At 35.6% G+C, this 26,965-nt stretch overlaps 1 protein-coding gene across 10 annotated transcripts in view; it reads left to right on the top strand.

Annotated features, from left to right (window-relative positions):
* The window catches only part of CALD1 (caldesmon 1), a 260,493-nt gene extending 237,251 nt beyond the window's left edge, over positions 1–23,242 (top strand). For 6 of the 10 annotated variants that reach the window (XM_007504345.3, XM_007504351.3, XM_007504348.3 and 3 more), the window contains 7 exons: positions 175–315; positions 3,368–3,411; positions 3,521–3,602; positions 7,452–7,589; positions 9,106–9,201; positions 17,997–18,077; positions 20,867–23,242. In XM_007504345.3, the coding sequence (XP_007504407.2) occupies positions 175–315; positions 3,368–3,411; positions 3,521–3,602; positions 7,452–7,589; positions 9,106–9,201; positions 17,997–18,077; positions 20,867–20,875 (591 nt within the window). In that variant the 3' untranslated portion in view covers positions 20,876–23,242. The remainder of the gene's footprint in view (positions 1–174; positions 316–3,367; positions 3,412–3,520; positions 3,603–7,451; positions 7,590–9,105; positions 9,202–17,996; positions 18,078–20,866) is intronic. The other 4 variants (XM_056799727.1, XM_056799728.1, XM_001367358.5 and 1 more) reach the window with 3 other exon arrangements.
* The last annotated feature ends 3,723 nt before the right edge of the window (positions 23,243–26,965 follow it).

The raw sequence follows: 26,965 nt of genomic DNA on the forward strand, positions 1-26,965 counted from the left end.
GGAAGGCAAGGTATTTATTATTTCCATTTTACAGATGACAACTGAGGATGCAGTTAAAGGAATTGATCCAGGTCACATTCCTAATAAAGATCATAGGTGGGACCAGAACACAAGTTTTCAACCTCTCTTTTTAGCCTCAAATTACTGTATATCTCATATGTTGCTTCTTTCTAGGAGGAAAAGAGGAGGCTGAAGGAAGAGATTGAAAGACGAAGGGCAGAGGCTGCTGAGAAACGCCAGAAAATGCCAGAAGATGGACTATCAGATGACAAGAAACCATTTAAATGTTTCACTCCTAAAGGTTCATCTCTCAAGGTAACTTTTTCAAACAACTTGTCTACTACAAGAAACTCCATCTTTTTTATATTCTGTCTATGAATTATCCAAGCCCTTTTGGTATCCATGCTATAGCTACTTCATAGTTTATAAATATCTTTACCAGATGAAAGAAAGTGGAAGAAAGAGTGGTGGCATTAAAATCTATATTTGTAGTTATAAATTGAAATGAGTATTGGAGATTATCTATGGCTTTTACTGATCTGTATCATCCCTGACCTTCAGGATGAGACCATTGGGAATTGATCATCACATAAGTGGATAATGACACAAACATATAAATATCATTCATCTGTCTCTGACCTTTTCTGCCTTTTTATTGTCTTGTTAGAATGGGAAGCATGGTAACTAGAAATTTGACAGAATTTTAAAATTATGGGCATTGGGAAGAGTTAAAATGGTATTTAGAAGAAGCAAGCTCTTCCAGGATCAAACTGGTCCTTCCACTGCCTTCACACCACACAGTAACTGATTTTTCAATCCTAAAGAGGGAATTTTTTCTTAGTATTAGAAGCTACAATTGCCACCGAGACTGAAGGGAAAAACAGAAAGAAGCAGTGTCAGAAACAAGAGAAGTGTGGACAGCAAGGTGTCCCAGTGGACTAAATCCTAGGCAGAGATGGGAGGTCCTTGCTTCAAATGCCTTACTCTAGGCTGCCTGGATTCAGGTTTATTTGAAATAAGTCTGAGAAGAAAAAGGAATAGTTAGTAAATAATTCCCAATCCATTTATCACTAGGAAATATGCCTGATGTCCTGTGAGAATCTAACCCTTCTTTGGTGGCTCCAAAATCTTTCTGACACTGCCATTATGGCTACTACTAGCTTACACCACAGACTTATTAAATTTCTGGGAACCTTCTCCAAAGTTCTGTTATTTCTGCTTTTAAATTGAAAAATCATCTTTATAAAGAAAACCATTTTGTGAAAAAAAAAAGCTTGCAAATTAATTAAGCCTCTTATTGCCATATTTAAGAGCTAACTTTGTAATCTTAACTTGCTAAATTTATGAGATAACTTTATTATAGCACTACTTGGTACAGGAAAACCACCAGAGCCTTGAGGTTTTTGCCTAAGGCTATAACTTTAGGTCTTTAACTTCTATACTTTCCCAAAGAATTAAGTCACTAGCAGTAACTTACTCCCAACTCAGTTTTCTAGCCTTGCAGGGATGAGAATGCATGAGGGAACTGACTATATACAGATAGGAATTTTAGGGAATGGAATAATAGAGTCTAGCTGTGTCCAATTTTGTTAGGGTAAAATTCTGGAACAGACTTTGACCATATTACTTAACTTTTTAGTGTCCTTCCCTGTAAAATGGGGATAATACCTAACTACTTCAAAGTTGGAGGGGCTCTCAAGAGCCATCTAGTCCTACTTATTCCTAAACAAGAATCTCTTCTATCTACACTCCAAAGTGGTTACCCAACCTTCTTGATCCTCTAGTGAAGGGATGGAACAGCTAGAGGAAACATAGACAGAAAGATTCTTCTCCCTGATATTAAATCTTGCCCCAGATACTTATTAGTTGTGTGACCTTAGGCAAGTCACTTAACCCTATTTGCCTTAGTTTCCTTATCTATAAAAATTAGAGAAGAAAATGGCAAACCCCTCCAGTATCTTTGCCAAGAAAACCCCAACTAGGGTCACAAAGACTGAAACAACTGAACAACCATGAAGGGAAGCATTCACTGTTATAAAAGTAGTGAACTTCCCTAAATGGTCCATTTTGGTCTGCTTTAATAATTAGGAAGGTTTTTTTTATCCCTTTGCAATTTCCACACATTATTCCTTTTTTGACCTTTGGAGCCAAATGGAACAAATCGATTTCTTCTTCCATGTGATGTATCTTCAGACATTTAAAGGTTACTATCATGTTACTGAAAATAGGGACACCCTAATAATGTGATCCAAGAAATAGCTAAGGAACGCATAAAAATGTAAACACCTAGGGGAAGGAAGGCAAAAAGACCCAGATGTCCCCTAATGTCCCCATTGTGTTTAAAGTCCAGTAATATGCTTTGTAAATTGTAAAGTGCTATACAAATGTAAGGTGGAAATATTAACCAGATTTATTAATTGGGTTTGTGCCTAGCACTGTGCTTGGTATTTTGAGGAACTCCCAAAAATTATAAAAGATGATCCCTGCCTACAAAACATGAGTTATAGTTGAGGATATAAGATGAATCTATTTAAAACAATTAGAGAACAAGATACGGTAGTAGATAAAGGAAGAATGCCTAGTGGTTTGGAATCGGAAGATCTGGATCCAAGTACTGTCTCTGACACATATTGGCTAGGTCACCCTGGGTGATCCTCTTAACCTCTCAGTCTCCCTGGCAACTCTCCAAGACTATAATTTGTAGAGTAATGGTCCATCTGCATTAGCAGAGGGGGTTTCTTCACCGGAATTTACTTGTACTAATAAAATCACAGATGTGGGCCAAAAAATCCATTATATTAATATAACATAATTTGTTCAAGCCCAGGGCGTGCTGGTAAATGTTACAATCAGCTCTCTGTGGAAAAAAATATGTTAATATTAATCTGCATTATTAACATTTTCTCCATCACTTATTTAAATCAACAAATCAAACCCTGATTTGTAGCATTCATTGATTTGCAAGATGTAAATGCTCAGTGTGAAAATTTGAAAAAACAGTCAAGCTGGCTCCAGCATACTTCTAGATCAAGTACTTTTTAATCATTAAACATACACACATTTTCCATTTTTTCTACTAAAAATAAAACAGCTCTGAAGATTTTTGTACAGGTGGATCCCTTTTCCCTTTTCATATCTTTCAGATAAAGTTTAGCAATGAATCATGGAAAGGATACAATCAGTTTTGTGATTCATAATGTATTTTGAATTGTTTTATAAAAAATTGGTCTCAGCCCTAAGTCTTACCAATAATATTAAGTATTTTTCTTTATTAAGAGTAGAAAGGGAAGAGGGAACAAAGAAACACTTTTTAAGCATGAAGTAAATGGTAGCAAACATTAATTGCATTTACTTTTTCTACTTCTAGATAGAAGAACGGGCAGAATTTTTGAATAAATCCGTCCAGAAGAGGTATACATACCTGCATATTTACATATATGTATATTCTTTATTGTTTATCTGAGAGCAGTGAATCTCCGTTGGAAACTGTAAGATTGTCTCTTCTCTCCTTTTTTTAAAGCAGTGGTGCCAAATTAAGTCATCCTACAGCAGTTGTCTCCAAGATCGACAGCAGACTGGAGCAATATACCAGTGCAATTGAGGTAATTATTGGCCTGACCCTTTTTGTTTATCCTACTGAAATAAAGAAATGGGGTAAATGGAAAAACACTGACTGAGATGCTCAACAGAACATTTGATGAGGCATTATTAACATCCATTATTCAGTTAATAATTTAGTCATTAAAAAGGTTTTTTTGCTTTACTTTCAGTTAGGACAGAGAAACTCCATCTAAAGTGGTGAAAAGTACAAACTACAGAACAAATTTAAATAAATACAGCTTTATTTATTACAATTTGAGATCTCTTTAGATAGTAGTCAGCTGCCCCCCAAAAATTATAATTATGGATTTATGAAGTTAAGAGACCCCAGAGGTCATTTAATCCAAACTCTACTCTATTCTATCTATAAAATCCCCAGCAAGTAGTTATCTATCTAATCTTTACTTGACTTGCCATGTATGGCATGTTTGGGGAAGACTAGCACTTCTCATATAAGGCCTTACCTATCCCTTTCCAGGGTTGCTTATCCACCTTTAGTGTCTACCTTTCACCGAACTATCACCTGTGACTCTAAGAAGCTGTAGCATGCACAGTGGCCATACCTCAGTAAAATTATGTAGGCAAACAGGCTAAACAAGCCTTAACTCTATTGGTGAGTTATGGGGATGTCTACTCCAAGCCTGTGAAGACTTCCCCTCATGGAATGGGTGGATATTTGTTCCAACAACCATGAAGGCAGCTGAAGCAGGCTCTGTAGAGCACTTACTGCTTGGTCAGATATCAAAGATGCCAAAGTCATCCACTGCATCCCAGGCCCTTACCAGTTGTCTTGACTTTTGTCTTGCCATTGGACTTGGATGACTCTGGAAGACAGAGTAAGGCTGATGACATTGTGCAACTCTGCCTCCCTTAAATCCAATTCATTCTGGAGTCAAGACATCACCCCCTGATGTCATTGGTCCTCTTCAAAAACAAAGAACTAGCAATAACAATTTAAAGACTTACAGTGCTGGAAACACACTAAACCCTGAGAAAGACCATTCCAATTTTGAATAACCCTTTGAAAGTTTTCCTTCCTTATAACTGTTTTCTATAAATATTTGCCACTATATCTTTCACTCACTGGTACTAGTTCTGCCCTCTCGTGCAAAGCAGAAATTTAATTCCCTTTTACATGAAAACATTTCAGGCATTTGAAGACATCTGCTTTAGTCTTCTGGCTAAATGCTCCCATCTCCTTCAACACTTCCTCCTCTGCCATCCTTTTAGATCACCCTCCTCTAGACATACTCCAGTTTATTCTAAAATGTGGCACCCACAACTGAACATAATACTCTAACTGTGATCTGATCAGATATATATGCATTCATATGGATCTAATATTTCTTACTCTAGACATTTTACTTTTTTAAGAATGGCTGATATCCCTTTCTAATTAACACTATATATGCTCAGTTAATATCCTTGAGCATTTGCTGTCAAAAATAATCATCATATTATTGTTATAAGCAAAAATAATTTCACATTTCAATATTTCTAGAGTTATAAACTAATGCTTCACAACAACCTTTTGTGTTTGTCCATACCAATTTTAATTACCCCAAATTCCAAATTGCTAGGATTGAGAGGATTTTAAACTTTCTGTGGTCAAAGATCACTTCTGATGCTTTTATATCCTATGTTATCTTAAAATAGCAAGGCAGTGATCCTTAGTCAAGAAAACCTAAATTCAAATCTTACCCCTGACACATATTGGTTACATAATTTTAATCTTGTCATGTCCCTGACAACTCTCTAAGATTATAAATTGCAATGTGCAATAGAAGGAATTTCCTCATCAGAAGTTTGCTATACCAATGAAATCACAAGTCTGATCCCCCCCCCAAAAAAAGTACCTAACTTAGCAGTAAAGTCCTCATTATTCAATTTACTTATGTAATTCTTCTCTTTTAGTAGAGATTTAACTGCAAAAAAATAAAGGGAAAATTCACCCATGAAATATATTCCTGCCAGCTGGAAACTTGACAAAATGAATCTAAGAATGTGATTCCATACAGTCCAGAATAAAATTTTAATATATATCTCATGCATTTTTTCACCACCAGTAAAAGGAGTCATTTTTGTGGTAAAACTGCATTCTGAGAGAATGTGTTGCAAATGGAGTCCCCAGTGGTATTCGGAAGAACAGATGATTTCTCGGGATGAATTTTATTTTATTTTATTTTTTAAATTTTATTTAATTAGATGATTTAGAATAATTTTCCATGGTTACAAGACTCATGTTCCTTCCCCCCCTTCTCTCCACCCCCCTCCCATATCTGATGCACAATTCCACTGGGTTTAACATGTGCCATCGATCAAGACCCATTTCCTTATTATTAATATTTGCACTAGAGTGATCTTTTAGAGTCCACTTTCCCAGTTATAGCCCCACCGACCCATGTGATCAAGTGGTTGTTTTTCTTCTGTGTTTCTTTTCCCACAGTTCTTCCTCTGGATGTGGATACTGTTCTTTCTCATATGTCCCTCCAAATAGTTCTGGATCATTGCATTGCTACTAGTAGAGAAGTCTTATTACATTTGATTGTACCACGGTGTATCAGTCTCTGTGTACAATGTTCTCCTGGTTCTGCTCCTTTCACTTTGCATCAATTCCTGAAGTCGTTCAAGTTCACATGGAATTTCTCCAGTTTATTATTCCTTTGAGCACAATAATATTCCATCACCGACATATACCACAATTTGTTCAGCCATTCCCCAATTGAAGGGCATCCTCTCATTTTCCAATTTTTGGCCACCACAAAGAGTGCAGCTATGAATATTCTTGTACAAGTCCTTTTCCTTATTATCTCTTTGGGGTACAAACCCAGCAGTGCTATGGCTGGATCAAAGTGTAGACAGTCTTTTAGTGCCCTTTGGGCATATTTCCAAATTGCCTCCCAGAATGGTTGGATCATTTCACAACTCCACCAGTAATGCATTGATGTCCCAATTTTGCCACATCCCCTCCAGCATTCATTACTTTCCTTTGCTGTCATGTTAGTCAATCTGCTAGGTGTGAAGTGATACCTCAGAGTTGTTTTGATTTGTGTCTCTCTGATTATGAGATTTAGAACATTTTTTCATATGCTTATTAATAGTTTTGATTTCTTTATCTGAAAATTGCCTATTCATTTCCTTTGCCCATTTATCAACTGGGGAATGGCTTGATTTTTTTATACAATTGATCTAGTTCCTTATAAATTTGAGTGATTAGAACTTTGTCAGAGGTTTTTGTTATAAAGATTGTTTCCCAGTTTGTTGCTTCCCTTCTAATTTTGACTGCATTGGTTTTGTTTGTATAAAAACTTTTTAATTTAATGTAATCAAAATGATCTATTTTGCATTTTATAATTTTTTCTAACTCTTGCTTGGTCTTAAAATCTTACCTTTCCCAAAGATCTGGCAAGTATACTATTCTGTGTTCACCTAGTTTACTTATTGTTTCCTTCTTTATGTTCAAATCATTCACCCATTCTGAGTTTATCTTGGTATAGGGTGTGAGATGTTGATCTAAACCTAATCTCTCCCATATGGTTTTCCAATTTTTCCCAGCAGTTTTTGTCAAATAGTGGATTTTTGTCCCAAAAGCTGGAATCTTTGGGTTTACCATAGACTGCCTTACTGAGGTCACCCCAAATCTATTCCACTGATCCTTCCTTCTGTCTCTTAGCCAGTACAATATGGTTTTGATGATCACTGCTTTATAGAACAGTTTAAGATCTGGTAGTGCTAGACCACCTAGAATGAAAGAATTTTAAAACAATTACTTGGGGGGACAAGATAGCCTTAATGTAAATTTTAAGAACTCAGTTTATCCACACTAATCTGAAATAATTCTCCCTCATCAGGGCACAAAGGCTTCAAAACCAGCTAAGCCAGCACCCTCAGATCTACCAGTTCCTGCTGAAGGAGTCCGTAACATCAAGAGCATGTGGGAGAAAGGAAATGTGTTTGCCTCCCCCAGTGGGGCAGGTACACCAAACAAGGTGAGTTTTATCAATTATAACCTTGTTTCGTTTTTCAGGATTCATCATAGTACTTACATCATAGAAACAATAGGAGAGAAAATTCTCGTGAATGAATTCCTTGAAAAAGCTTTTTATTCACAATGACCAAATTCAGAGGATGTTTTACCAGTTGAGGCTGTGTAATGTGTTCATATTAACACTCTAAACAACCTTTCTGAGTTTGACAATCTCTACAAGAAAAAAATCTAGCTAATATACGTGTAATTGAAGTTTGTAGTGCTCAAGCCCTCATATGTGGTATAATTACTGTAGGAAAAAGTAAACATTGTATGATTGTCTTAAAGATCATAGGATATAAGAACTGAAAGAAACTTTTAAGGTTATCTAGTTCAATGACATTTTACAGAAGAAGATACTGAAGCCAAGAGAGGTTAAATGATCCTAGCCAGTTCATGGCAGAGAGGAGATTTGAACCCCATTCCTGGGTGAGCTGCTAGGTGCATAGTGAATAGAGTACTGGATAAGAAGTCAGGAACACCTGAGATCAAAGATAACCTCAGATACTTACTGACTCTATATGACCCTAGGCAAGTAACTTATCCGTTCAGCCTTAGTTGCTCACCCTGTAAAATGAGAATGACTATAGCACCTGCCTTCCAGGTTGTTGGGCAGCTAGGAAGCAAAGGGGATAGACCAGGCCTGGAGTCAGGAAGATTCATCTTCCTGGATTCAATCTGGTCTTATACACTTACTAGCTACATGATCCTGGGCAAGTCACTTAACTCTGTTTGCCTCAATTTTTTCATCTGTAAAATGAGCTGAAGAAGAAAATGGCAAACGACTCCAGTATCTCTGTTAAAAAAAACCCAAACAAACCCCAACTGAGTTGGATACAACTGAATACATGAAGAGTTGGATACAACTGAAACACCTGACCTGAACTGAACTGAACTCCCAAGGTTGTTGTAAGGATAAAATGAAAATATTTGTAAAGCACTTTGCTTTTAAAGTACTCTAAAAATGTTATTATTGTTTTTGTCCCAATGACCTGCCCAGTGCTCTCTCCACTATTCTAAATGGTGACTTAAAAAATTGATACTACTTATGCAGTTTTTCATGAGTTATAATGAAGGCTAAAGCATGTTTCTAGCCAAGCCTGGGGCATCTTGTATGCTGCTGCTTAGTCTTGGCTTCAGATGAGTGAAGAGAATGCAAGCTGGAGATCACAGATATGTTAAGGACTCAGCTTCCTCAACATGTGTGCAGCTTCCAGTATCTCTTGTTCTCATCTCTATCTCTCTCTCCCTCTGTCTCTCTGTCTCTGTCTCTCTCTCTGTCGGTGTCTCTATCTGTCTTTCATTAGTCCTAGAGAGTCTCTGAAACCACATGTGACTCCTGCAGAATGTCTTTCTTCTCCAAGGCTTTCTCAATCCTCAGCTAAGCAGCCACACACAGGATGCTCCAAGTTTACTCGGAAATGGAGATTATGTCCATTTCCAGAGTCTCACATTTTGTATGCTTAACTCTTTTGCAGGAAACTGCTGGCTTGAAAGTGGGGGTTTCCAGCCGCATCAATGAATGGTTAACTAAAACCCCAGAAGGGAACAAGTCACCTGCCCCTAAACCTTCTGTAAGTGCAGTTATAAGTTTCTATAGATTTTCTTACAATTTGTCTTTCACGCAGAAAACTAGAGGAAAAGAAGACAACTTAATCTGGTAGAGGAAACAACAAAGTGCTCCTGTTGGCTTAGGGATACTGCTCATAGGATTATTAGGGTTTAGAGCTGGAAAAGTTCCTTAGAGTACAGTTCCCTAGGGAAAGAAACCAAGCCCAAGGAAATGCCTTATTCAAGATTATCCAGCTAGTAAGCCTTTGGGCAAGTCATTCCACCTGTGTTTTATAAAATGAGAGTAATAATAGCACTTCTCTCCCAGGATTGTCGTAAGGATCAGATGAGCTAATAATTATAAAGTGCTTAGCAGAAGGTGCTATATAAATGTTGGCTATTCCTATTAACTAGATAGCTAAATCTTCTGACTCTGAATTCTCTTACTTAGATTCTTTTCCTATAACAATCTTGAGACTCCTCCTGGTAATTGTTAGGGATCAGAAGATCACTTTTTAGAGCTAGAAGAAACCTTATAAATCATCTAGGTTAACCCCCTGATTTTACAGGCAAAGAAACTGAGGCTGAGAAGTTAAATGAGTTAGCCAAGTTATCATAGGAAGTTAAGTGGCAGAAACAGGATTTAAACCCAAACCTACTTGATTTTACTGCCAACATTCTTTCCATTAGGTATAGGTAGCTGTGATTGTCTTCTCCACACTTTCTTAACCTTACAGTTGGGGATATATAAGTAGTAGAAATGGCAAAGAAATACTGTTGTGTTGAAACAAACTAAGTTAATTTGGATTGTTTTTATAAAGCATATTTAGTTCTGCTCAAGTGATACAAAAGATACATATAAAAATTTTTAAGAATTAATTTTTTTATTTTTAGTTTCAAATTCTCTTCCTCCTTCTAGCCACATTATTTGTCATATGCCTATTTAAAATAGAGAATTTGGCTTTTTAAAAAATATGTTCAGGATATAAATGAATGCAACTGTTGAAATGTTTGGTAGAACGCTTTTGATAGCATCACCACAGGAAAAATAGCTTAACAACAGTGCAATGTTAGCTCTCGACTATTGCTTTTGGAGAACTAAAATATACTAATATATTAAGCAGGATGGTCCTGTTATATTTTCAAATTGTTTGGAGGGGAATTTGGGAGTCCCTGCCTTTACTCTGCCATTTGGCTCCACTTCAGGGCAGGCCTGTTATAAAAAGTATCTGACCCCCATACTCAAAAGGGAATGCTAATAGATATATGGTTCCCTTTTTATCATATCTGAAAGATGTTATTAAGAGTCTTTGTGTGATGCAGTATTTCTGGCCTATATATCTTTATTATAAAAATGCACAGATATTCGTTTATTCTCTGCTACCTTGCCACCTTCCTTCATCCAGCTACATGTCAGGCTGATTTTTCTAAACATGTGTGTCCCTGACTGGTGAATCTCAACTATAGTACCATCTATTCCAAAATAAGTGTGGAATCCAAATCATTGACTTAACATAGGATTCAAAATAGTTTCTCAAAATCTGAGTGTTTTTATTCAGAGATATTTTATTTTCCCAATTACATTCAATAACAATTTTCCACATACATTTTCTGAAATTATGGGATCCATTTTGTCTCCCTCCTACCCTTTCCTCCCCCACCTCATTAGAGATGCTAAGTAATTTGATGTGGATTATACATATATTAAAACAAAATCTGAGTTTTTAAGATATTGAATATTAAATCTGACCTACTGGATAGGTTTATTTTTAAATAACTGCATTAGAAATGCTAGTTTTAGAAATGAAAGCAGAAAAATAAATGGAAGGAATTAGAATAGGCAACGAGGAAACAAAGTTATCACTCTTTGCAGATGATATATGTAGAAAATCAACCAAAAAAACAAATAGAAATAATTAACAACTTTGGCAAGGTTATATTATACAAAAAAGCCCACATAATAAGTTGTTTTTCAACACTTCAGAATTGAAAAAGAAAAAGGGTCTGCTGTAACTAAATTAGCACTGTTTGTTTAAGTAAGCTCCCTGTAGATGCATAGAAATTGCAATTGACAAATATTTATTAGGTGTTTTCTATGTTCTAGATACTATACTAGCTGCTGGTGATACAAGGACAAAATAATTTGTCTCCCTATTGTATAAAGAAGAAGAAAAAATAATGTAATCTCAATGAACAAACCTGCAGTACACACTAAGAGAAGGCAGTCTCCCCACCCACTTTACCTCTCTCTGCCTAAGTACAAAAGAGGCTAACTAGGATAAGAGGAACAGGGTTTTTCAAACCCAGGATTGCTAAAATTTAGAAAGTGCTAAAAGCATACGTAGTACTGCAGAAGCGGTTTAGAAACAACTAATTTTAACATCTGATTGTCAAAAATAATTAGTTAAAGGAAGGAACTAACAGCTCCTCTTCCCACAACAACCACACCTATGGCTCCTTACTAGCCTTCCTGCCCTACTCCTTCTCGTGCCACTTCATCCTGCTTTCTCCACTAGTCTGTATTCTCTTCAGGTATCACTAAGTGGCAAAAAGTGGGAGCCTTCCCCCAGAAAGAGAGAACGAAAGTTCCTCCTACTTTACCTGAATTCATTTGAGAGTATATTTTAGCCCCAGAGCAAAAATTTCTATTTACTCTCTGAGTCATGAAGTCTATTTGAAATCTTGAGCATGATTACTATAGAGATACACAATTCAGGGATGGGAAAGGCTGGTCAAAGCAGGAAATCTTCATCAGTTACTCCAGTCTTCTTCCTACTCTGGTATGAGTAGGAGTAATTGTACAGTAAATCCAGAACTAGCTATCTAGAATCTGTAAATCAATAAGTGTTTATTTATAGAACCTACTATGTGTCAAGCACTAATCAAGGTTCTAAGAATACAGAATAAGAATACAAAAGTGAGATGGTCCTTGATCCAAGGGTTTACATCTTACTACAAATATAGCACATATGAATGATTAATGACAGAGAAGTGAGCTTTAGTCTCCCTTCAGTCTCAGGAATTATGTATAAATCAACAGAGCAGTGATAAGCCGTTGTGATACCCTTTCCAGTAGTAATGGTAATATTAATTTGGATATTGGTCCCTGAGCAAGAGGTCAAAGGAAAGCAGGGTATCATGGGGGAAAAGGGGGAAAATGAACAGAAGAATGCACAGAGGCAGCCACAGTGATAACATCCTGGATAGACCCTGGTTTCTTGATAGGAGGCTAAGTGAAATGAAACATGGTCTAGGACAGGAGCTAACTCAGCCTCTAATACAGGCAGCTCAGCTCTTCTCCAGGACTAGCCCTAAAGATAAATCCATTAACTCCTCTTCGGATGGAGTAGGAAAGGCAAAGTCTCTTCAGTTTCATGTAGTTGTTCCCAGTAAAGAGAAATGGTCAGTGTCAGGACAAATGGCAAGACACCATGCTGGCTAGTCTGGATCCCCTGGTGATGTATGAGATCATACTAAAAACAGCTACATGGTTTATCTGAGATAAAAATCTGATCTGAGAGAGGTCAGATATGGTAAGGTCTCTTCTACACCCAAGATATCATGTGTTAACACTTTTCCAGATGGGATGGAAGGAAATTTTTCTTTATATATAGCCCTGTTTCCTCATCAAAGCATGAAGATAACACTGGATCCTTAAGAACCAAGTCAGTAGAGCACAGAGTTTGACAAGTCCTATTGAATTAAAAAAGGCCTTGAATACAGACACTACTACTGATGAAATTTCCAGCCACAAAGGAAAGCTAGCTAGTAAGACTTAGAAGGGGTACCATTATGTTTCTAGAATAAGTATTCACCCCAGTAAAATCCTTGAAATATTAAATTACTTACCAAAAGCTTAGCATAGAATGATCTAAACATGGCTCAGCATCTTATGTATATAAACTGCTACTCTTCTGTATTACTGATTATTATCAAGTTGATAAGCTAATCATGTTCTTTCTTGATAATTAAAGGGAAAGATCAAAACCAGTCACTCCCTAGTATAGAATACTTCAAGTGATAAAATAGTTTTATCCCCAACAGAAAGTGACTTCAAGTTGCCATGGTACCTAATTTTTGTGATTTCATGGCTTTGAGAATTCTCTCCATAAATCAAGCTCACAGCATATCTTTATTTCAGTCAATAAGTGACTTGCCCCATATTCAAAGAATCACAGGTTTCAAATTGGAAGGGACCTTAGAGTTCATCTATTATTCTAAGCCTTTCTCATTTTGTAGATGCCAAAGCAGAGGTATGAAGAAGCCATGGTTTGTTCAAACTACCATGTGTATTATCAGTATATTTCAATTTAAGTCCAACATGTAACTGGGTGTTCTTTCCATTATCCCTTTAAATAGCTAATGTCAGAGTTGAAATATATACCCAGGTCTTCCCAACCCAACACTATTCATTATGCTACTCCTAGTCAAAAAACCTGAATAAAGCAGATTACAAAGCAAAATTAAAGCTTCTCCCTAAAAACCCTTTCCTAATAAACAAAGAATTATCTCCTTTCCTTCCTGATCATAGTTGTTACAGTTACAGTGGGTGCATTGAACACACAGAGATGAACATAGCATGGCCACTGTTTTACTCTTTAGAGTATCCTTCTATGAGAATGTCTATTTTCTATGTATTTGTTTTTTTAATATATTAAATTTTATTTTTTAATTGTCAAACTATTTTTCCTTCACACCTACACCCACCCCCATTAAAAAGAAAAAGTAAAACTCTTGTAACAAATCAGTATAATCAAGCAAGACAAATTCCCATGTTGGCAAGGGCCAAAAATTTGTCTCTTTCTGTGTATTCATTCATTACCTCTTTGTCAGGAGGTAAAAAGTATTCTTCATCTTTGGTTCTCCAGAATCATGTTTTGATTATTGCAATTCATCAACATTCTGAAGTCTTTCAAAATTCATAATGATTTTTAGACTGAGTTAAAACACTATGAATTTCTGAGAACCAATTTTGAAATGGATGAGATAGGATATAAAAGATGGACAATTGAACTGGTACTGTAAGCATCTCAAGCATATTGATCACTCAGCATTTAAGGGCTTGCTGTATGTAGAACACTCTTCAAGGCACCAAAGTGAAGTAAATAGATAAGACCTTGTCTCTGTCCTTAGGGAATATATAGTCTAAGAGACAAATGGGACTCTATTACTAATAACAATAAGTACATTAAAGAGTATAAATAATATACTGTGTCAAGTCTGAGCAGGGATATTATCACCAACCAGAGAAATCAAGGAAAGTTTTCTGTGGGAGATGGGTTTTGACTTCATCTTTAAAGGACAGATAAGTATGTTAGATAGAACTAAAGTATCCTGTACTTCAGTTTTAATGTAAATTGGATCATGAACATCAGCAGAGCAGGTTTAGGTAGGCAGGGAGCTAGTCTAGGAAGAAGCCTAACAGGCAAGAGACTGAATTTCAGATAAGACAGGAAAGGACCAGGGACCTTGATAGTCCTAGGCAGGCCAAAAGTGTGAGTTTAAAGAAGTAATTTAATAATGCAAGAAGAGTTGGGTGTCAGAAATATATAGCATGTCAGGGTCTAGAGTGTCAGAGATCAGGAAGCAATAACATCCCTAGTAGACGGGAGATGGTGGTAGATGAATTTACATCCTAGAACAGAGGCAAATGGTTCCATGGCCTTTTATGCTCCTTGCTGTTTGGGTGTACCTTCAGAGCTATGTGTTTCTAGGAGCTCTTATCAGGGCAAGGATGTAGCTAACTTTTCATTTTTAGGGAGATTATAACACTCTGCTAGATGCCCATTCAATAATAGACCAGTTAGGAAGAAAAAAAGAATGGGATTAAAGAGCTGAGTGCTAAAAATTGTCTGATAAGAATGCATCAATTCCTTCATAAAAACATCTAATCCAATCCAACAAATATTTATTAATTGCCTATTAGGTGCAAAGTACTGTGCTAGGAATGTGAATGCAAAAACAAAACAAAAAGGCAGTGCCTACAGTCTAGGAGCATGAATTCTGCTGGAAAGCTAAAATATGTAAATAATTGTTTTGAGGAGAGAGAGACAAAAAGAAACCAAGAAGATTAGGAAAGGCTCCTCATGGAAGATCTAAGATCCTTTCAGACAGTGACTGTCTCACTTTTGTATTTGTATTTCCAGTGCCTCAAAACAGTGCCTGGCACAGAGTAAGTGCCTAATAAGTGTTTGTTGATAAATTGAAGTGATACAATAGCTAAACCTTAGATGAAACCAAAGATTCTAAGCCAGAAAAGAGGAAAGGATGCAACAAAACCACTCGGCTTTAGATATAATATCTTGATTCCAACCTTTGGGCTGATAAGAATTAGAAGCCCTCTAAAAGATTTTACTCAACATCTGTCATGATTGGTTCCCCCTCCAAAAAAAAATTTCTTTTTTTCTGTTTTTCCAGAGCTGTACTAATACCCACCTGATTCCCCATTTTGGCTATTTCTATTGTTGCTTATGAATAAGATGTGTAAGATCTCATGTAGTTTTGCAAATGGAATTCTATTCTAAATATATCTGCTTTGGTTGTCTTGTTTCTCCTTTGTGTCTAAAATTCTCTTTGGAAAATAAAACTCTAATTTGTTTTTCTTTTTTGTTAAAAAAAAAAATCAACAAACTCTCTCAGCTTCCTCTTCACTCTTTGATCTCTGCTTGACTGGAAAATCTGATTCTGATGCCTTCATTTCTCCCTCTGCTCTTCAGGAGTGAGGCTTTCTTTAAAAATTTAAAGCCAGGTCAGGTAAATCCATTTATGTTTCCACTTTGACTTAAAATGCCAACTCTTTTCTGTGTTTTATTAGTCCATGCTGTCTCATACCATAAGGGGCAAACTGAAAAATTGTTGCCAGTGCCAAGTATCCTTCCATTGTCTTCTTATTTCTCAGACTTAAAATATACCTACTGGCAAGTTCTTTAAAATTGAGTATGTAAGCAGAAAATAACTTAATGATTCCAGAGACCTCTGGTGGGTGAATGATTTACAGAAAATATTTAAAGGCAGAAAAACATTGGTATAAAAGACAAGTATTTGCCTTCTATGAATCACCAAAGTCACTTTCCACCTAGCATCAACATGTCACTAAGTCTAATTTCCAAAACTCTTTTTAAAAAAGCCTTCAGGACAACTTGGCAACAATTACCTTGTCAGATTGGCAAAGGGTCCGGGCAAACTCTTTCACAAACAATTTGTACTTATTGCTTGATGCTGCCAAATTAAATAGTTGTAGTTCTTTCTTGGATTTTAGGAACATGTGCTGTTGCTAAAATCTTAAAAAAAAAATGAAATCCTTAGCCAGGTCTAACCTGCCTGGAATAATGGCATGCTCAACCAGTAAGTTCTTCAAAATTGTATATGGTAATAAATTCTATTTCCTCTCTCTATTATAATGCCTCATGGTGGCACAGAAGTGATGTTACCTCTTAAAGATAATACCAGCAGGATGCTATCCTGGGCAGATCCTAACTAGGCCAGAATGGTTTCAGAATGAATTGTGTGTCTGACAACCCAAGTTCAGCACAGTAAAATTTGGAAAAACTCATCACTAAAGTGTTTGACACACCCCCCCCCGAAACTCATGAGGACCAGTAAGAAGGCATAGAGGCCATAGCATCACTAATTTTGATCTGAAAAATGTGGAAGAGGCATGAAGGGAAAAATAAGACTATTTTTCAGATGAGAATATTGGAACTCTGAGAATTAAAACCACTTGCCCAAGGTTGGAGTGACAATATCTGAATTGATGGAGAAACATCTACATCAATGAAATCAATGATACATGAATTCTTGAAATAAAAGTAATTTTATCTAGTACCCATAAATGGAACTGATTCTTTTAGAGTTCTCATTTCCAATAGAAGAAGGACTTGTCAAATTAGACATTACTGTTTCACTAAAGTCAACATGTTTTCTATAAAAGCACTTTCTTACCAAGAGTCATTTAGGTAGTCTCGTAGAAGAAAAACAAATTTGTATTTAGCACAAATTTTGTGCTATTTTCTCAGCAAATTCACACTTAAATGGTGATTATGATTCAACATATACCAAGTTGTAATTATAAAGTTTAGTGCCCTTCCTCAAATCTCAATAGGTTCCTATAGCTACTGTAAAATTTCAATGTGCATATTCTCCAACTTTGTGGATTTTCTGTAGCAAATGTGTGTTCCTATATCCTCTTCTCCATGCCATCTAGCATAACTTTGGCTCATCTTCCTGCTTCTTTTGCTCTGACTTTTGCTCTTTGTCCAATTAGTATGGGTTTGGGCACTATAAATGGATTTTAACATTGGCTTAAGGAAAACAATTACATCATTTGCAAAATGCATGTTAAATCTAGATGTAAATTATTTTAGACAATTTGTGCCATATTTTGTTCCATAAGCACAGATAGTAAAAAATTAATTGAATTATTTGACTTCTCCTTATATCTCCATATTATCTGTCCACCTTAGACATACTGAGGCAGACCATTTTATTAACTTCCCAAAGTCCCAAAGAAAATCAGTGGTAAGGCCAGGATTAAAACTCAGATATTTTGATTTCTAGCCCAATGTTTCATCCAAAAGACAAAGGCCATATCTGTATGATTAAAAAAAAAAAAAACACCCACACAAAGCATTTAGAAACTGTCAGTCAGATGTTTTGGTCAGTGGTAAAGTCTGGATTCTTAGCACAGACTATTTAGTAAACATTCATTTCATGTCACTGAAAAAACTAAAGCAAATGAAAAATACTAAATTCAGAGATGAAGAATGGGCATAGACAAAGTATGAACTTTCATCAATCTTCTTCCCTTTGTTTTTAATAGGACTTAAGGCCAGGTGATGTATCAAGCAAGCGCAATCTCTGGGAAAAGCAATCTGTGGATAAGGTCACTTCACCTGCTAAGGTAATTTCTTGGGTAATCGCCCATGGGAGAGCTTTCATTTCATGACCAGTTTTTTCTAATATACCAGGATCTGGCTATGGAGAGATGTAAAAAAAAAATGAGAAGCAAGGGCAGAAGATATTAACAGACTTGTATAAACTATTAGCAAAGTTTGTGCCAGACTGGTTTCCTGTAGTTTTTCCTAAGGCAAGAAATTAATTTCGAAACAAAGGAACCTTAAGTAAAAGTACATGGATGCCACAGGTACTGTGAGTCACTCAGAGTCACCTAATCCTTATTTCCCAAGGGCAGTTTTAAAATCACAAAAAGATGAACCCTTAAACCCACTAACTAGAGTAAAGGTTTATTTCTCATTACTACTCTTTTGACTGCTAGATGCTCTCATTCTGCAGAGAGAATCCTGGACTATATTTAGTCCTATTTATATATCCCAGAATACAGAAAGAGTTCCTTGGACCACAGTAAGGATATATTAAGTACCTTTTCCTATCCTTGTGTGCCAATTCAATTTCTAATTGTTAATTCACACATGTTGGTTACATCATAGTCCAGAACAGGAGAGAGTAGAAAAGAAAAAGATATGAGCCAATGGTAAATAAGGTCCAGATCTTTAGGAGGGCCACTTAGATGGCCCAGTGGATGGAGCGCCAGGCCTGGAATTGGGAGGATCTGCGTTCAGACTGATCTCAGACACTTCCTAGCTGGGTAACCTTGTGCAAGTCACTCAACCTCTTTGCCTAGCCTTTTGCCCTTCTGTCTTAGAGTTGTTATTAAGACAGAAAGTAATAGTTCAAGGCAAAAACTTTGGGATGAAAAGTAGTGGATATGGAGTCAGATGATATGAGTTCAATTCCTGGATTTGCCACTTTTTGTATTTGTGACTCTGGACAAGTTGAATTGAATTGAATTGAATCAAATCATTGAATCTAAACTTCACTTTCCTTATCTGGAAAATGAGAGGGTTAAAGAACATGATCACTAAGGTTCCATCTAACTCTAACTCCTAGATCCTCTGACATACATAAACAGAAACTCTAAAATGAATAAGTAGAAGTAGTATTAAAAAAAATTGAATAAACTTCATTTTAGGGGTAAAACCCAGTTTTATACCTATTTGTGCAACTCTGGGTTTGTTGTCATTAATACAAATGTTGCTTCTACATTCTCTATACCCTTGTTTCTTTGAAAAAAAAACTGCTTAAACATCAATCAAATTGGCTTTTTTCCACTGGATAGTTAACTAGCTTTTGCATTTCTTTGGTCTCATCGCTCTATCTTTCCAATATGAAGGAAATGTATTTTTCGACATACATATTCAACAAAAAATATAATCTTACATATATGTGTATATAGTTTCTGGAGAATAAAAATTTTAAATTGATATTTTTGTTGCATATAAATACTGAAAATGAACTTTTCTCTTTTACCCCTCTCTCTGTATGAATGTATTTATAAACATTTAAAAAACATACACACACACACACACACATATATATATATATATATATATATATGTATGTATGTTTTTTGCAAGTGGATGAACTTTGGGAAACTGAAGAGAGGAGCATCCTAAGATAACAAAGAAGAATTCTTGTATTTTTAATATAACCTCTAAAATGGAGCTCAATAATAATTTTTCAGAAGTGGTATATATCTAACTTTACCTCCTTTCCCTCCCCCCCCCCCCGATAAATACACATTTTTTTCCTAGAGGACAGAGATTAACAGCAATCTACAGGCCATTACTTCAAGAAGCCTGTATATTATCAGATGGCCTGGTCTGGTCTGCTCTGTCTACTGAGGTATAATTGGCCACATTCAGGGAAAAACTCTCATCCAAGGAGTAGAACAAATAAATGGTCAGGAAAGAGTAGGATGTTGGCAGAATGGGGTTTTACCACCAATCTCTCAGCTTCTGCCTTTCTATAATAATGTTATCAATCATCTTATCCAGGCTAGCCTCCGTATACAAAGTGTTTCACTGCCACTTCATATATCATCCTACTATTCATTTGGTCTTAAAAACCTTGTCCACCATCACAAGTCTCTCTTTAAACTTCACTTACTACAAATACCAATTGTCATCTAACAGTTCAGCCAGGATTAGCTGATGGACAGCTAAAATTAAGAAGTAATAGAGGTCATGGATGGAGTGATTAGGGCCCTAGGAGTGGAGCACTAGACCAAAAGGGAAGAGGCAAGATTGATGGGGGAGATTAGAAGACACAAAAAAACAAACTCTACCATTTTATTTAAAACCTCGCTATTTTAGAATCAATACTAAGTATCCATTCCAAGGCAGAAGAGATGTAAGAGCTAGGCAATTGGGGTTAAGTGACTTGTCACTCAGAGAGGAAGTATCTGAAGACAAATTTGAGCCCAAGTCCTTCCAACTATAGACCTGGCTCTCTTTCCACTGAGCTACCTAACTGTCCCTCTACCATTTTGTTTAAGGATGATCCAAAACTATCTTTTATATCACCATTAGAATATATACTGCCAGCCCTATTTCTAGAGAAAGAATGGCTTTGAGTGCCGTCAGGGCTAAAAACAATACACACGAGAAAAGGAAGAAAACAGGAAGAAAATAAAGGGAATAGAAAGACTGATAAGCAATAGGGCTGGGGAAAAAATAAGAACCCAGATACAGAAGGAAGGTCCACCCAACAGTTATTTTAGGTACTAGCCAGTGGCACCAAAGCCTTGATCTATAATTTTATTTTCTGACTGAGAGTTAAACACCTAATTATAAGGCTGTGGTTCACCATTTTAAAGGTCTCTTTTCTTAGCAGGTTTGAGACAGCTGAAGAAAGAACACTAGGTACCTGCTCAAGATGCTGGACCAGCTCAATTCGAAAGTGCTTAATTGTTCTGTTTTATATTTATGTTGATTTACTAAAATGTGGGTTCTTTTTTTTTTTGGTTTATTTTGCATTATCCCAGTTAAACCCATGTATATTAGCACTGTATTTAATAATCACAACCTAGAGACATTCAAGGTAAAAGTGCTGCATTTGCACAGGAGCCTATTTCTAAAGAAAACCCATGCTGTGAAATATAGACTTTTCTACTGAGAGTCATAACTCTATGTCTGAACAGTGATTTTAGCTGCATCAGAAGTCAACCAAAATATATTCAAGTTGAAAAATGCCTAAGGAATGTGTGCAGTATCCATAGAAAAATAAACAGTTGCTACTTTTGGAATACAGAAGTCATTGTTTCTGCACTTTAGAATAAGGCATGGAAGAAATAATTTTAGTTGACAATTGTAATATTTTCTGTAAGTTGCCCATGTCAGATTTGAGATACTGCAGCATTAATTTGTCTTTTTTATTTGTTTTATACTTCTAAAGTATCACTTTTCCATTCTAGTTAAGTTAATATCTAAGTTGGATTATTATGTTAGCTGACAGTGGTACTGATTTCTTAAGATCGGTGGTTTTGTGGATTTCTTCGGTAGTGAATAGTAACACGGACTGCAATTTAGAACACATATATGTATGTATGAGTGTGCATACATATAGACACAAACATAGCTTTACAAAATTTAGCGCCAAGCACTACTAATGGTAGGATGCTTTAATATGTTCTAGAATATTATATTTAGTAATAAACCTACATAACTAGCCAATATCACAGCTTTAAAAAATAAAAATCACAACTTCTATATTAATATTTCACAATTGCCATTAGAAGCATGGCAAGAGATCTGAAAATTTTAAATGTCAGATTACCTTTCATAAAAGGGAAAAAAAGTAATGAAAAAGAGGAGTTAGAGGAGCTAATGTAGGTCAGTGTTTTCTATAAAACATTAGTTAATTTATATAAACTACCATAATTGAAGGTAATTTTAAGTATGGTGTGAATTATACTAAAGTATGTCCCCTTGGATCCTGTTCAAGGTCTACCCCTTTTTACAAGTGGAGTTCCCATTATAAGTTGGACATGTTCTCTAAGGTGACACATAACCCTAAAATTCTATAAAATATGACATTGATTTTTTAAAAAATCCTATAAATTCTTGCAAATTGGTCTCAAGTGTGTGTAGAGGCTTCAAAAAATGAACAAATATGGGTACTTAGAGTCCTAGTAATTTTCTCTTAACAAAATGATAATTTGTTTAAACGATAAGGTTGTTTTCCTTAGACTTTCTCAGTCTTAATCAATGAAGAGAAGTTGAATTTTCACAAATATATGTGAATACCCTATGTTTTGGAAACTTTCCCATCCTTACCTACATTCCCAAGAACTTTTCTTCAATGATTCTTTTTAAATGTACTTATAATTAAAGCATGAAAACCTTTCTTGAACAGCAAATGATGTTTTCTTCATAATGGAAGAAAAATGGGACTCTGGAAAATGGCTCTTAATTGAAAAGCAATGTATTTGGGTAAAGTACACAGACACACTCGCCTCTGGGGACTTAACAGAAAAAGCCAGGCTCAGTCCCCAGCTCCTGACATATTATAGGAGTTTTCAAATCCATAATTTTCCCCAAGTGATTTTGGCTGCAGGTACAAAATGCATACAAATAGAAACCCCCTGCTTGCTGCTGAATTTATTTCCTTCCAATTCAGCCAAGAACAACTTGGTATTTCAGGGTAGTAGACCAGGAAAAAAAAAAAACACATCTAAAACTGTCAAATGACCTTCTACCCATTATTTTAAGATGATAGAAGGATGTAAGACAATGACCTTGAATTCACATGCAGCACCTGAGTTCCCATAAATTTCTTAAATTGGAGTGGAAAGAAAGAAAAAAGTACAGAAAGAGACCTTCTCTGAAATCATCTTGATATTGGGTATTCAGATTAAAATTCTCCCTTCAAATGGATAATGTTTTCCTTCAGAGATAAAATTGAGATTAAAATATGCAGTGTACAAATCCTGAATTATGCTCCAATAATTGGTTGTAATATGTTATAGGTAGGATTTTTTCTATTACTTTGTTTTAATCTTCTTTTTAAAAAATACACGTTTTTTTTGTTTACATGTTAGAAAACAAATGTATCTGTTATCTCTAAGAGGTGAGACTGCAAGTTACCTAACATTTTCTGTGAATCTGCCATTTTATAAACACTTCAGAGTTTTTAATGACAATTGATAGCTGCAATACAAACAGTATATCCTGAAACTGCACCCACAATAAATGAAATATCTCTAAATGTCTTTGCCTCATTTTTTTTAATCTATGGATTTATCCATTAAAAAATCCATAAATCTATGGATTTAATCTATGGATATGGAGTATACCACCTGCAATAATAGTGTTAGTTATTCCTGAGAAACAAGATTAGTATGAGTATCTGTATTTCAATACAGGCCCCGGTTTCTCCTTTTAACAATTTCTTGCTTTGAAAATACTCTTCATTACAGGTTACTTTGCAAGAGAATAATACATTGAACTTTAGTCCATAGCAAGTCAACAAGCATTTTTAAAAGTTTACTATGCACCAGGAACTATTCTAATTGTTGGAGATACAAATACAAGCAAAAAGAAAATCCCTGCCCTCAAGAAGCTTCCATTCTAATAGTGGAAGATAAGTATTGAAGTGAACAGAAAAGCAGGGAGGGTGGACAGAAAGTCATATGACAATTCAGAAACAGAGCCAGGAAGGGAATGAACCCTTCTATAAACCAACAAATCTGTTATGGATTTAATGGAGGGATTAAAGTGACCTTTCTCCTTCTGAATATTCCTAGATATGTATGAGATACATTTAAAAGTCACCACTTCCCCTTCTCCCTACCCAATTTCCAATATGAAGGACTTCTGATTTTTTCAAGTGATATTTTTTAGTACAAGAAAATGTGTGAAAATACTATCACTCAACAAAAATGTAACAAGTGAATGCTCACTAAGTACCAGTCATTGGTGCCTATATGTCAAATAAGAGTGGAAGAACTCTGGATTTGACCTCCGTGAACTTGGGTTTTAATACTAGCACTGCTACTTAACCTGTGTACTCTTCGGGACCTGTTTTCTCATTTGAAAAATGAATGGGTTGGACTGAATGACCTTCTAGAACTGGAGCTCTGAACCTCTAAAGGTTAAGTTTCTTTATGAAAATTGTATACTTATGAGGCACTATATATATTCTGTTTGAAATCTCAGATAGTTCCCAAGTTTTAAATGTGAGTTTAGTAGTCTTGTATGCAGCATGCCCAGAAGATCACTGAAATCCAAGAAATCATTGCCAGGCCACTGGCAATTGTAACTTTATCTACTTCTGAGAGGAAAAGGATAGATTCTTATATATATTAATTTGAAAGATTAACCAGGAAAGAAAAGCTGCAGCAGTGTAAAACTAAAATATCTTGTTATTTTCAGGCAAATGAAAAACTGAATCATAAGACATGCATATAATGTGGCTCTTCAAATAACAGCCAATTATTTTTTGTCAATGTGAATAGTAGGTTCATCATTTCATAGTCACTCCACAAAAAGTAGTGTGGCCAAGGTTCTTTTCCTTCTTATTTCTCTGATTTGCTATTGTGTGTTCCAGGTGCTAAAGGGAAGAGAAAAGTTTGGGGACTCTAAAAATCTATTCTTTAGTAAGGGACAAAAGTTGGGCTAAATTCATGTTAGGTTGACCTAGACTCTGATCAGAAGAAGGTGCCTTCAAAGGCTTATAAGGACTAAGGCAAAGTGAATGAAGTAAACAGAACTAAGGCAACTATACAAAGCAATTAGAACAATTGTAAGTGTAAAGAATATGATTCCTTTTAATTATCTTTTGCCACCCAGAAAAAATAATTTTAAAAAGAGCTTGCCTAGCAATATGGAGTTATAATTATATAATATAATTATACAATTATGTATACCCTTAAATCCAGCAAAACCTCTTTTGAGTCTGCTTCCTAAGATGATCAGGGAAAAGGGAAAAAAATCAGTATGTTCTAAAATAATAATAGTAGCTCTCTTTGTGGTGACAAAGAACTGAAAATTGAGGGGATGCCCATCAGTTGGGGAATGGTTGAACAGGTTATAACATATTATTGTGATGGAAAACTACTACATCATAAGAAATGATGAGCAGGTTAATTAAAAAAAAAACAGAAATGCCTACATGAAATTATGAAAAGTAAAATTAGTAGAACCAATAGAACATTATATACAATTACAGAATTAATATTTAAAGAATAACTTGTGAATGTCTATCTCCAGGAAAAGAGCTAATAAACATAAACACAAAAGAAATAACTTGTATAAACATCTTTTTTTGGTTAAATGATGTCTTCCTTAGTGGGAGGGAAGAGAGGATGGGAGATGCTTGGGAATTTTAATGTAATCAACAAACATTAATTTTTTAAAAGCACTTTTCTATAGAATAAAGAGTTTTGAGGACAGATTCTGGTTAGATTAATGCTTGGTAGAGACAAGATATTTAAATCTATGGCCACAGAGTAGAATTAAAGCAGTCTAAACTATAAAATCTGTACTTAAAATTCTGTAGCAAGACATGGCACAGATTTTGACAAATGCTTCTCATGGGAAATTACCCATCTCTTTAATTGTAGCTACATGAACTTCTACATGAATCTACTGCAAGGAGAATGCGGAGAGAAAAATATGAAGATTTTTTAAAAAGAAACTCAAAAAAGTTTTCTAGACTTATAATTTATGTATCTCAGCCTCAGCTCTCCACCTATGTTCCATATTAATAGTTAGTACTTTTATCATGCTTTAAGGTTGGCAAAGCTCTTTAGGTGTGATCTAATTTGATTCACACCAACCTTATAAAAGAGATATTATTATTACCATTTTACAGATGAGGAAGCTGAAGTTGGAAAGGGTTTTAGTTGAATGCTCAGGGCCCAAAATTAGAAAGTCTCAGAGGCAGAATTTAAACTCTGGCCTTCCTGATTCTGAATCCCAGCATTCTATTCCCTGTAACCCTTGCTTCCTAATAAGCAAGATAGGCCACTATTATTTCAAGGAAGTAATGAAATCTATTCAAGCAAATGTGCCCATATTATAGTATCTATTTTATATAGGAATAAGCTGAGACTAAAAAAATTTAAGTGACTTAAAGTAGCACAACTGGCAACAGCTAAAACCAGGATTTAAGTCTATAAGTCTCCTGATTCCCATTCCAGGGGATCAAAGGACTTAAGAATTTAATACATTTTAGATCTGTAATCAATCTTTTCCTGGAGTTTCATTCTGATCATCTATTCTATTTTTCTTTCTTTTCTTCTTTTGTCTTACTTTTTGGTCCAGTGGTTATCCTACTGAGTTGATAGACTGATAATTAATGTGTACACCAAAAAGGCAAAGAAACAAAAGGGGTGGGAGTGGGGAACAGTGTTACCACTGTAAACTTGTCTTCCAAGAAGGCATGACCTCATCATGATCCTTTATTATTATCATTATCATCATCATATTATTATTATTTTATAAGTACATTCTGCCATTTGTCCTATAGCTTTGATAAGTAAGACATGGATTTCCCATCTTGAAAATTTTTTTAAAAATATTTGAGGGGGCAGCTGGGTAGCTAGGTGGATTGAGAGCCAGGAGGTCTTAGGTTCAAATCTGGCCTCAGACACTTCCCAGCTGTGTGACCCTGGGCAAGTCACTTAACCCCCATTGCTTAGCCCTTACCACTCTTCTGCCTTGGAACCAATACATAATATCGATTCCAATACGGAAGGTAAGGGTTTATTATATATATACATACGGTTTTATATTTAAGTGGTTTGAACTGTATGACCTTAGGTGAGCAGAGAGACTGGGTAGGAATTGCTGCATAGTCATAGAACTGTAAACCTCAAAATTTCTTAGACTTATAAATGTTGGAAAATTTCACCATTGGGAAATTTCATACTTGAAAAATTTCCTATTGATAGTGGGTCTTGGCTATTGGAATGTGAACCCCATTGGC

The sequence above is a fragment of the Monodelphis domestica genome, chromosome 5 (assembly GCF_027887165.1).
Source record: "Monodelphis domestica isolate mMonDom1 chromosome 5, mMonDom1.pri, whole genome shotgun sequence".
Classification (NCBI taxonomy): domain Eukaryota; kingdom Metazoa; phylum Chordata; class Mammalia; order Didelphimorphia; family Didelphidae; genus Monodelphis; species Monodelphis domestica.